The sequence below is a fragment of the Folsomia candida genome, unplaced genomic scaffold, assembly GCF_002217175.1.
Source record: "Folsomia candida strain VU population unplaced genomic scaffold, ASM221717v1 Fcan01_Sc006, whole genome shotgun sequence".
Lineage (NCBI taxonomy): Eukaryota > Metazoa > Arthropoda > Collembola > Entomobryomorpha > Isotomidae > Folsomia > Folsomia candida.
The window spans coordinates 9486194-9497693 of NW_019091198.1; the positions used below are offsets into that span (position 1 = coordinate 9486194).

Genomic DNA, 11500 nt, shown 5'->3' on the forward strand with positions numbered 1-11500 from the left:
ATCCATTTCATAGTATTACTCGGGTAAATTCGGTGGTTGGACAAGTTGTAAAACCCGATTTCGGGAATTCGGTGGGTAAGCATGAATTTCAGCGGGTTCTCTCTTTCCTACTTTTCCTTCAATTTTCGACAGTTCGGTGAAAATTCTTGATTAGATGACTTTTGCAATCCATCTCCTTTGCTGCACATGTAGGGTTAAAGCCGGTTCATCATTTTATAAAGGCCTAATTACTGTCAATTATACTTTTACATTTCTGGTGTGGTCTACATCTCATCTTGCGTGTGAAAGTGCCCTTGCTGAACTCCTTACAAACTCAATTAACGGCTGGACATATATGACGGATCAAAACAGTATGCAATTTTTGTATATCCTATTTTATATCCAGTCTCACCTTAATCATTCAAGCACATACGTTGTAGCATAGCACAAGTAAATCAAAGTATTTAGTAGAATTTACTGTGTATCCATCAAAAAGACATTGACATTTATTGCGAGCCGAACCGAGATGGCTGAGGAGGTCAAGTATTAATAGCTGATTAAGGATTCTCCTTGTATGCATTGCACCTTTGTTCTCATTCCTTGGGGTCATCCCTTAGGGATGCTGAGTTTAAAACCCAATATTTGCCTCATATTATCATTACTTATATTCAAAGAAAATTCAAATGCTGCTGCCTACTGGGGTACGTTCATGCAATAAATACGTATCTAAATCAGGCCATAACCTTGAATCGCTGAAAAGTGTTTTTGTCTTGTTCCATTTTTAATTTAGAGTTGCAGCTGCAACAATGCATATGCACAAAAGTGTGACCTTCCTCAAAAATGAGAGAAGGGACTTCAAGGCAGCTTGCCAACGAGCAGAGGTGACAAAAGGAATTAAACTGATCTCGGTCACTTTGTCGAGAAGAAAATAGAAAGTGGTGCAGTCAGATTATGCGAGAAGAAGTAATGCTAAATATTATTATTACTGTGCTCTCAAAGAAGGCTGCTAGAATTATACCACCCAAATCAAAATCACCAACCTGACTGATACAATAGAAAATGTAATTGATCATGTATTTTTTATAATAGTTTGATAATCATCCGCCTTGTTATGGTCAAAATTACTTGTGAACTGGGCAGGTCTCGGGTAATTTAGAAACAATTCTTCCATAACACGAGCAACATTCATATAACGACTCGTTGACCTTCTCATCACACTTTTATGTGAATATCATTAGGATTGATGCATGGAATGTGCATATACCCATGCGGACAGTTTAATGATTTATTTTTATCTGCATCATGCATGGCTGGAAAGTGTCCAACTTTATATAAATTGTAAATTTTTTCATGAAATTGATTCAATAAGCCGTCCGGACGGACGTGTCCGTGAAAATTCGCAATATCTTGTTCTGCACATTTACGCACACAATTCTCTTGTGTGTATGTACATTGATAATAATTCCACTACAATTTAAGCATATTATATGCACGATAAAGCAAAGATAAGCTACTGCAACCTGTTTACTATTGTTCAAATTGTCACGAGCCCACATGTATGTATATACAACTTGTAAGTTATACTGTAAAACTCTGAAAAATGTATTTATTTTTCTACTGGAAGCAACATGTTTTTATTGTGGGGTATAGATGATAGCAAGAAATAGCAAAAAAACAGAAACCCTTGTTTACACAAAATATTTTGGAAACCCAAAACCTTAATTCCAGGAGAAGTCATTCTGTATCCAAAAGCACTTTAGCACATCTCTGTAAGTCAAACGGTTTCGCTGTACGAGCGACCAACATTGCCCATAAGCTTGCTTGATAACATACTATATGTTCCACATATAGCACCAATTGTCTCACGCTGTCCCAACATTGGAGCTTAATATGGAAAAAATAGATAAAAGTGGCCCAAGATCAGATCGGTGATGAGTAAATTAGTAGTGTTAATGATAACGCAATATCATGTCACCAATGTCACGAATCATCAGGAATCAGTTGTTGAATTTGTCACATAAAGCGTATGCGGGAGGAAGAGTTGAATAAGCATATAAATTAATTTGTCATTATCTCATTTCCTGCCGGACAGAGACACATTATGGCAGTGAGGATGTATATGCATAGCATCTTTTTAATTGACATGCAATGAACTCTTCGTCTGAATCATCGTCTCAAAAGTTGTTTGGATCTTATCTTACTCCATTTTGTGCTATTTATTACCAATTAGTGCATTTCTGAGAAATTTTCTAAGCTCAAAATAATTAAGCCGTACTCAAAGTATAACCTGTGCATATATTTATGGATACTAATCTTAAGAATTCGGTTAGTTTTGAATGTCGAGTAAACCATTATGACACGGGGACATTGCCCAATATTCTCGTATATACAACAACTCGCCAAATGGCATCAAATCAATTTGATACACATTTGTAAAATCCAAAGCAAACAATTGCTTTCGTGGTATGAAAACGTATTGTCGGGACAGGACCATCGAATGTTTCATTTTTTCGGGTAAATATTACACGTGTAATAAATTCAATATCTCTCATGCAAGTAGCGTACAGCTATTGTAATTGAATAGCGTACTTATTGACGCAATCTGCTCTCTGCGAGTATATATATATTGTCATCGAACGCCCATTTTATGTACTGTCGGATATCTGAGGTAGGCAATTCCAGAAATCTTTGTGTAGACAGGTCTCCAATTTTGCAAATCCAATGCAGATATTGGATTTGTCATTGCTGTTCTTACCATCGTTTATTTGCAAACGGAAAGACTGGTTGTTGCTAAATTAACAAGATTAATAGAACTACATACTGCCGTCACTTGAGATTATGCTAATGAAGGCGACAACATTAATTTTCCTAGGCGACTCTTAATTGGCCTGTTACCTATGGCTGGATGGAAATGAAGACAGGAATTAACATAAAGGTATGACTATATTTCTTTACATGTTTTCCATTATTAATACCTGGCTGGGTGTGCCTGTCAGTAAATGCCCCTTGCGGACATGTGCTCCAAAGAATTAAGTTTCATGTAAGACTATCGTCTTAAATAGTAGTATTATTGCACCCATTTAACAAAAACGACTATCTCAAACGTACACTTGCTGGTACATACATAAATATATTAAAAGTTGCTGTTTCTCTGGCTCATTGATGCCTAATAAAAGTTGTGAGATTTTAGGGACGAATGCATTACATGGCATAATACGGCTATTGCTGGGAATTGGAAAATGAACATACTTTACTTGTGTACTTACTACATACTACTACTGACCACAACATACTATTATTGACTGTGATGATTGGATAACTAAATATACATACGTGGCATATTATTTCGCTATGACTGATGTTTGATGTTTAGTTACTCACACGCCGTAGTGAGAGTAGCAGGTCATTTGCCGTGGTCTCCTACGTTAACACAGTGGTCGTGTAGTTGTCCATCCACCCATTCTGCATTTCTGGTAATTTAATTAGACAGCAATTTAATTAGACAGCAATTTAATTAAACTTCACACCCGCAAGTCCAGCCACATTTGATCTTTTTTACCCCTTTGACTGATCTACAAACCAGTAAAACGACGCCGAAGAATTCGAGGTATGTATCTCAATCTCGTCTCATGCATATTCATTCACCAAGTTTTTGATACGATTGAGGGATTCAATTTCACATGCATGGATCAAATTTTGGACTTTGTTCCGTTTCACTAAATATTTATCTGTGTGGTTAGTTAAATTTGGAGGAATTTTTAGAGATTCTCTCTCAAATTTTGCTTCATCAACACTCGATCTTTAATATACTGCAACAGATAAAAAAATGAAAACTTTCCCGTAAAACCGCAAATTGCAGTACCTCGTTTGGGCTTGTGACGTTAGTTACAAAGCAAATGCATTTTTTTCAAGATGACAATTCAGTGTCGGTAATGGTGTACAGTTGTAACAACGATAAAAATAGGGAAGTAAAACGCATCCATTATTAGGACATGCATTGTGAAGACGTAACAATTCTAGTGTCACGTCCGTCTCAAGACATAGACATAAAACATCACAGATTCGCATGTCTTATTGGTTTGGTATTGCATTGCGAATCTCTTTGTCCCTTTTGTCTGCACTTAGCAGTGCAACAACAAAGACTTCTTTTGCATATGGGAGGAGTGTCCCTCCTCTCATTCATTTCATTGTGGTCTCAATCCAGTCACAAATTCTAATCACATCTCAATGTCAGCCTGTTCCACTACCTATTACTACATATTTACTACTGCTACTACCACTTTCGTTTTTTTGTCACATTTTTGCACTGTAATGGATTTAATTGATAGACTGAAATAGGAAGAGTATTGGCAGCAGGGTGGTTTAATTCCCCTTCACTCTTCCTACCTGTTCAATTGTCTTTCTCACCAGAAAAACTGAGACTAGGAAACTGAACGAATTTTGCTGGATAATTGAACCAGTAGCTGAGGCGTGATTGATTTATTGCTCTTGGGTTACATATGCAGGAGCCACCCTACAAAAAATCTTGGGATTCTGAACTCGATCGCCATAAATAAGGCTGGTCACTTCACGACAAAATTAATTCCAATGGTGTCTGGTGTCTGGCGGTGGTTTTTTAGTGCTTTCTCAGGGTTTTTCACCACCTACCTATGTAAATGCATATGTAAATATGACCTGTGTATATACTTACCCTGCATATTTTCTTAACGTGTGCACAAGACTTTGATCAAATGGTGGATGAGTTATGGGCTAATTGCTTGTTGTATTTATGTATTAGTGTTATTTCTCAATACTGCAACTCAGGTAGTTTTAATGGAAGGGCTGGTGACAAAGTTCACACAGATAACCTGTTAACCCTTCCTCTTCGTCTGTATTTCTGCTCAGTTTCCATTTTCGTCTACTTTTATCAATCATCAGAAATATGTATGTATGTATATCCACTATTAAGTGATACTGAAGAGTAAATCTCTGTATATACATACTGTGCATCCTGACAAGTTGAATAACATCAATTCAGGTTCAAAATGCAAATGAGTGTCATTGATTTTTACACATACCTCACACCTCATCAAAGGTTATTGGATAAGCTATTGTGCAACTTTTATGCATTTGCATTTAAGTTTCTAAAGGATCACCTCATATTGTGTTCCAAAATATGAACACTATTAACTGTGAAACAACGTAATAAATAAAATTCATGCACCTTCATGAATACTTAAGCCAGAAAATTGCAACATCCCACAAGTCATTATATTTTTGCAAATCAAAACCATATTTACATTCATACGATGCACTTTTACAATTATATAAGATCGAATCAGTGTCACTCTTGCGTTGGATGCAAATTGCATCCAATTGTGCCATTTTTAGAATGCAACATCTTTCACTGTGCATAAATGTGCATCTGATAATAATCAAGCTAAAGTCTAATAACCGTACAAGTTACGTAAAATCATTGATGGAAAGTGTCCTATTGTAGTAAATAACAAAGAATGAATGAGAATCGGTATCAGCACAGCGAGTCGTGTGGAATTCCAGAAGCACATTAAAAATCCAGTTTATCAGAAATTTGAGATATGCATACATGTAATGTTACGTCAATGCGGAGGAATTTATTTTGTCTTTCCATCCAACCCATGTTCATACATTTGGCCATGCACTTTTTGTATGTTTGAGATTTTTATTGAGCTGTCAACTCCCCAGCCACGGTTTCGATTCGATGGGTCGTGTGTCGAAACAGAGTTTTGAGATTGATTGGAAATTGAATGCATTGATTTGACTCCAATGTTCTCGACAAAGTATTGATTGAACGCTACCAAGCTAATCTCCCACTCAATCTGATAATAGCGAAATGAAAGTGATTATTGAACTGAGCTGGTTGATTGGCTGATTGGTTGGTCAGGTAAATGAGGTAAGTCAAAGTCAATGCAAATGCAACCAGTACGAAAACACAATTGATGTAGTGGCGACTCTGTAGGTGTAGGAGAGCATAAACTAATTTAGAAGTGGGTCAGTCACAGAGTTGGATAATACATTATTTATGTTGGTGCATTACTACTACAGTCCCCCCGTTGTTCTTCTCAAGTGAAATAAATAAATTGTAAGTACAACAACATTGTTCATTTGTACAATGCATGTGTAAAGCGTGGTTTTCCCCGTGCTTAACCGAAATGGATAGCATAACAATTCGAAGAAACGTATTTCTGGTGTTGGAAAAAATTGAGCCCTATGTTCATTTTTGCCTTCGCGTGAGACTTTTAAGCCCATTGTTCCTGACCCTTCTTCCTGATTACGTTCCAAGACATTGTTGTTTTAAAAATATTTTGGTAGTTCATAGTTCAGCAGTCCATCCATCCTCCCATTCATCCATGCTCGTCGTTACTAATATTTTTGGTGGTGGTGTAAAGTTTCATGCGGTTTATATTTCAATATATTAACAAATTCAATGGATTCCTCACAATCGATGAGTTACAACTTACTATTTACTATCCGTAGTACTGCATATACGCCTGTCTTGAAAAAATAATGCATGCTAAACTGACTTGACAGAGAGGTGGATATTGGCTTTTTTATATGAGCACAAATGTAAAACAAGTGGTACGTGCATTATAATGATGTTGTTTGTTGCGGTATCTCTGCTGCACTGCATTCTTCTCAATAATCCAATCCATCCACATGCCCTGTATTGTATTTTGTATTGTTGGATGAATTGTGGAAAAGTTGACTCAAAAGACTTGTGACACAACGAGACTCTTACAGAACAATTTCTGCATCATTGGGAGAACTATCGTCGTCGTCATCATCATCACCATCATCACAGTGCATTGTTTAGTTTGATGAAAAGTTGGTTGTGGTTATTGCTGATTCTCGTCGAAACAGTTTTTGCAGTGCATATATATATTTAGTGGCGAGTAGTGGATTACTTCATATACATATCTTATCTTACGCAGTAAAAATAGACTTTTAGAATGTAACGTGACTTTAATTTACCGCATAGTTACAGTTATTTGTTTGTGACTTTCAGTTTCAGTTCTTCTCCTTCTCCTTCTTCTTCTTCTTCCAATTCGTGTTGAGTTATTACCTAGTCATTTGTGACTATCAAAAAAGATATCCAACAAAAAAGTTTGATCATCATGATGGACGCGGTAGAGATGAAGGAACACCTCGCTCGCTATGGACAAGAGCATCTTCTCCAGTTCTGGGACTCATTGGAAGAAAGTGAGCAGAAAGAGTTGTACAAGGATATCAAAGAGTAAGGAAGAGATCAATTTCCGATTTCAGAAACATTATAATTCATCCGCCACATGATCATGCGACAATAAATTTACTTTCCATTTCCAGCCTCAACTTTGACGAGGTGACGCGAAACTTTCAGAACACCATGTCCTGCGAGAATGAAAATGCAGAAAACGGCGGAAAACTGGACGATCGGTTGCAACCAATTCCGACCGAAATTCATGGCGCAGTCGTTCGCACGGATGCAAATACGTTGCAAAAGTATGAAAATGAAGGTACTTTTATTGGGAATATAACGATTTTTTAATATCAAAATCTCACTTTGCCCCGGAATTATTTATTTATCTATTTAATAACTGGGTTGGTGCCGTGCTCTCTTCCAGCTTTTAGAATGCAGTTTTGATTCGTCGAACAAAAAATGACCTTCTAATAAGATGTACATGTTTATCTGCATAACTGACAGCTTTTTTGCTTATGTGGCGTTGTTTTAATCATTTCCATGCGGAGGTTGCTGTCAGGCAGCAGCAGTATCAGTCAGGAACAACAAACATCATCATCAAGATCCAGTCCATCATCCAAGAAGAAGAAGAAGGATTTGATTGTATTTCCTGATCTGAGAAGATCTTTTTGTAATGTGGACTGCAGAGACGAGAAGAGATCGAGTAGTGTGTAATAAGTGCTTTTGTGAACTTCCTCCACATCTTCTTTCTTCTTCCAAACACGATTATGATGATGCTTTGCTTGGATTTATGACTGCTATAGTTGTTGGACTTGTGCTTGTTGTTGATGATGATTGAAAAGTTGAAATGACATTGTGACTGAGAGAATAAAAGTGTGTATCTCTGATGCTGATTGTGTTGATGTAATATGCAGGTTTGAGACTCATTAGTCTTGGGAAAGTTGCCGTCTTGCTGTTGGCTGGTGGTCAAGGAACTCGTCTTGGAGTGTCCTATCCTAAAGGCATGTACGACGTGGGGCTCCCATCTCGAAAAACTCTTTACCAGTTGCAGGCTGAACGCATCTTGCGACTCGAATTTCTGGCACATGCCTCCGCTTCTTCCGACCATGATGGCAGCATTCCATGGTAGGATTACCAATAATTCCCCTCTAATTGATCTCCAGTACTACCCACATGTGCATATGAATGAGTGTAGAATGAATAGGTTAGGTGCACAGGTGCAGAAAAAATGTACCGCAAAAGTTTTTAATCATAATAACGATGACGAACGAACGATGAACAAACATGTGCAGATTTGTCTTTAAGTTTCAATGTCAAATGTATCCTGCAGATGCACAAAATTGCAGTAGGCACTATTTTATAAAACTGTTCAATAATGTCAAATTAAACCATAAATCTTTGATGGATAGTTGATTGATGATTAGCAGTTTAAACCATAAAAATTTATTCGTCGGAATGTAAATTGTGTTAGCAGTTATTGATACACATTATATAAATGTAGATTCAGGATACACACTACATTTTACATTTCAGGTACATCATGACAAGCGAGCACACTAAGGAGCCTACTTTGGAGTTCTTCCGACAACGGTCTTATTTCGGAATGAAGCCAGAAAACTTGGTTGTGTTCGAACAGGGAATGTTGCCCACTTTCACCACGGATGGTCAAATCATTTTGGAGAACAAGCACAAAATTTCCAAGGCCCCGGGTAAGGCATAAGGTCTCACACCCAACCACTTTTGCGGATTTATGACCAAAATGTCCCCTAACGTGGGAAATGTTTTATATGTACAGACGGCAATGGAGGACTGTACCGAGCTTTGCGTGAAAAGGGAATTTTGAATGACATGGAGAAGCGTGGAATTGAATACGTCCATGTTTACTGTGTGGATAACATTCTTGTCAAAATGGCAGACCCAACATTTATTGGATACTGCTACAGCAAGGGAGCTGATTGCGGGGCCAAGGTGGGTTCACGATCAGAGATACATACATACTTGCAATTACAAAATCCTGTATAAAATAAAATATTTAACATCATATATCTATAAATGATCAGGTTGTAGAAAAAGCCTTTCCCACCGAGGCCGTTGGCGTAGTGTGCAAAGTTGACGGACATTACCAGGTCCAGTAATTTATATTTATTTTCAATTCAACCCACAGTCACCAACGGTCATTTTTATTTAATGTTCTTTTTACTACAGGTCGTCGAGTACTCAGAAATCACGTTGAAAACTGCACAGAAACGAAATATTGATGGACGCCTTGCCTTCAGTGCGGGTAGCATCTGCAATCACTTTTTTACTACAGAATTTCTTCGAAGGGTCACCAGGTAAGTCGTCAACTGAACTAATTCCCTTATCAATTGTTACACAAACTTACTAAAAATATTGACCACTATTATTTCTCAGCGGGCCCGAGAATGAGATGAAGCACCACATTGCCGAGAAGAAGATCCCCTACGTGAACAGCTTGGGTGAACTTGTCCACCCCGAGCGTCCTAACGGTATCAAGTTGGAAAAGTTTGTGTTCGACGTATTCCAGTTTTCCAACAACTTTGTCGTCTGGGAAGTCCTTCGGGAAGATGAGTTTAGTCCCTTGAAGAATGCGGACGGGGCGGAAAAGGACACTCCCACTACGGCGCGACACGCCCTCTATTCCCTCCACCAACGCTTCATCCTCTCGGCCGGGGGCCGTTTCATCGACGAAGCGGGACACCCCATCCCACTAATTCCTAGGTAATTCCTTCCTTTGGGACAATGCAATTCTGTGTAGCTGTAACTTTTGCACAGCATCAGCAGCATGTCATACAACAAGTCACAGTTTTTTTACCTATAAATACCATTAATTTGCATGCACGCTGAACTTTAATTTGTTTTGCATTTTTTTTATTTTGTGTTTTTCTAATTAGCCCCGCTTTTTGTTTTATGTTTTTTTTACTTTAGTATCTTGAATAACAACGCTATTCAACTGGAGAACAACAACAACGAGATGTAAGTTTATTCCCAGGTCCTGACTGGATTTTAAGATTTTGTTTGCTTTTTATGTCCCACAATTAACATGCACTTTTGACTACACATTCATATACACGCATTACTAATTGTTCTTTTCTTGTGTTCTTTTTAGTCAAAAGTCCTGCACGAGTTACAAGTCCCCCGTGGTGGTGGAAATATCCCCCCTCGTTTCCTACGCGGGTGAGGGGTTGGAGGCAGCCGTTCTCCGCAAGGATTTCACCCCACCCGTCTGCCTTATCTCCGGGACCGAAAAGGTCACCCCGTCTTCTGCAGATGGTCACCCCGACCTCAAAGGCGATGTCTCCCTCAAAGTGCACACCGTTCAACCCATGGCTCAACAACTACCTATCCGCAGCAACTATTAAACACAAAAATATTGTAAATTTCAACATGTTGAAAAAATCAACTCTAAAAACAACTCTTCATCTTGGACAAAATAAATTCGTCGTCTTCATCAAGTTCAACGTTTTAATACATATATCCATATATACAGGAAATATTTTTAATATCTCTCGAAAGACGGACAACTTTTGAAAAATTCTAAAACATGACACTATTGTCTAGCGTCATATATATTTAGATAAGTATAATTATGTGAGAATATATGTACATAGGTATACATGTAAAACAAAGGGTCAAATAATGGATCAAGTATATTTTATCATGTCCAAAACCATGCGAAGAATAAGTGACCATGAAATTTTATACAGCTCATTTTTATATCAAGAAAAAGATTACCTACTACTTTAGAAAACATACACACGCTCTGTTCGTATGTAGGAAAAGGAAGAAAAAACTAAATTCTGAAGACCTGCCGGAAAGCTTATCAAGTTTGAAAAGATAACGTCGTGTCCATATCCTGTTCGTATTATGATGATGCTGTGCATTACACTATATGTATATCAGCCTAAAGTCTCACAAATAATCTACGCAGTCACTTGATTTGCATATTTCCTTGCGCATTAGCGAGCGAGATATGAGAGTTGAGCCGTTGGGCTCAATAATAAATCTTGAGAAATGAGATAGATCGAGCTGAGCACTGCGCGTTTTATTCAAATGAGGTGACAGACTATTCTAGATATTGACTTTACCTTTTGACTCTAAACATTATTTTATCTTTTGTCTCTTATCTTAATATATAAGCAAGATTTTTCATTTATTGTGATGCTAATCGATAACAGAACTTGTAAGTAAAACATTCCACTTTTATTCAAATAACGAAAACTTGGGTAAATACCTTTATTTCATGCGCACCTCTCGAGTTCAGTAAATCCAACAAACAGTAATGTGCTTAGAATCTAAGGAGGAGGT

General features: G+C 37.6%; 1 protein-coding gene across 6 annotated transcripts; it reads left to right on the forward strand.

Moving 5' to 3' along the window:
- Nucleotides 1-3344: 3344 nt before the first annotated feature.
- LOC110850761 (UDP-N-acetylhexosamine pyrophosphorylase) lies at nucleotides 3345-11413 on the forward strand. Of its 6 annotated transcripts, none has more exons than XM_035853302.1 (12): nucleotides 3347-3452; nucleotides 3514-3586; nucleotides 7004-7231; nucleotides 7321-7490; nucleotides 8089-8299; nucleotides 8708-8883; nucleotides 8970-9142; nucleotides 9235-9300; nucleotides 9380-9507; nucleotides 9587-9913; nucleotides 10121-10168; nucleotides 10302-11413. In XM_035853302.1, the coding sequence occupies exons 3-12, from the start codon at nucleotides 7113-7115 to the stop codon at nucleotides 10552-10554; spliced, it is 1671 nt and encodes a 556-aa protein (XP_035709195.1). In that variant the 5' UTR covers nucleotides 3347-3452; nucleotides 3514-3586; nucleotides 7004-7112; the 3' UTR covers nucleotides 10555-11413. The 6 variants fall into 6 exon arrangements, with proteins under 6 accessions (XP_035709198.1, XP_035709199.1, XP_021953999.1 ...); XM_035853303.1 differs by having other exon boundaries at nucleotides 3519-3586; XM_022098307.2 differs by having other exon boundaries at nucleotides 3346-3586.
- Nucleotides 11414-11500: the final 87 nt, after the last annotated feature.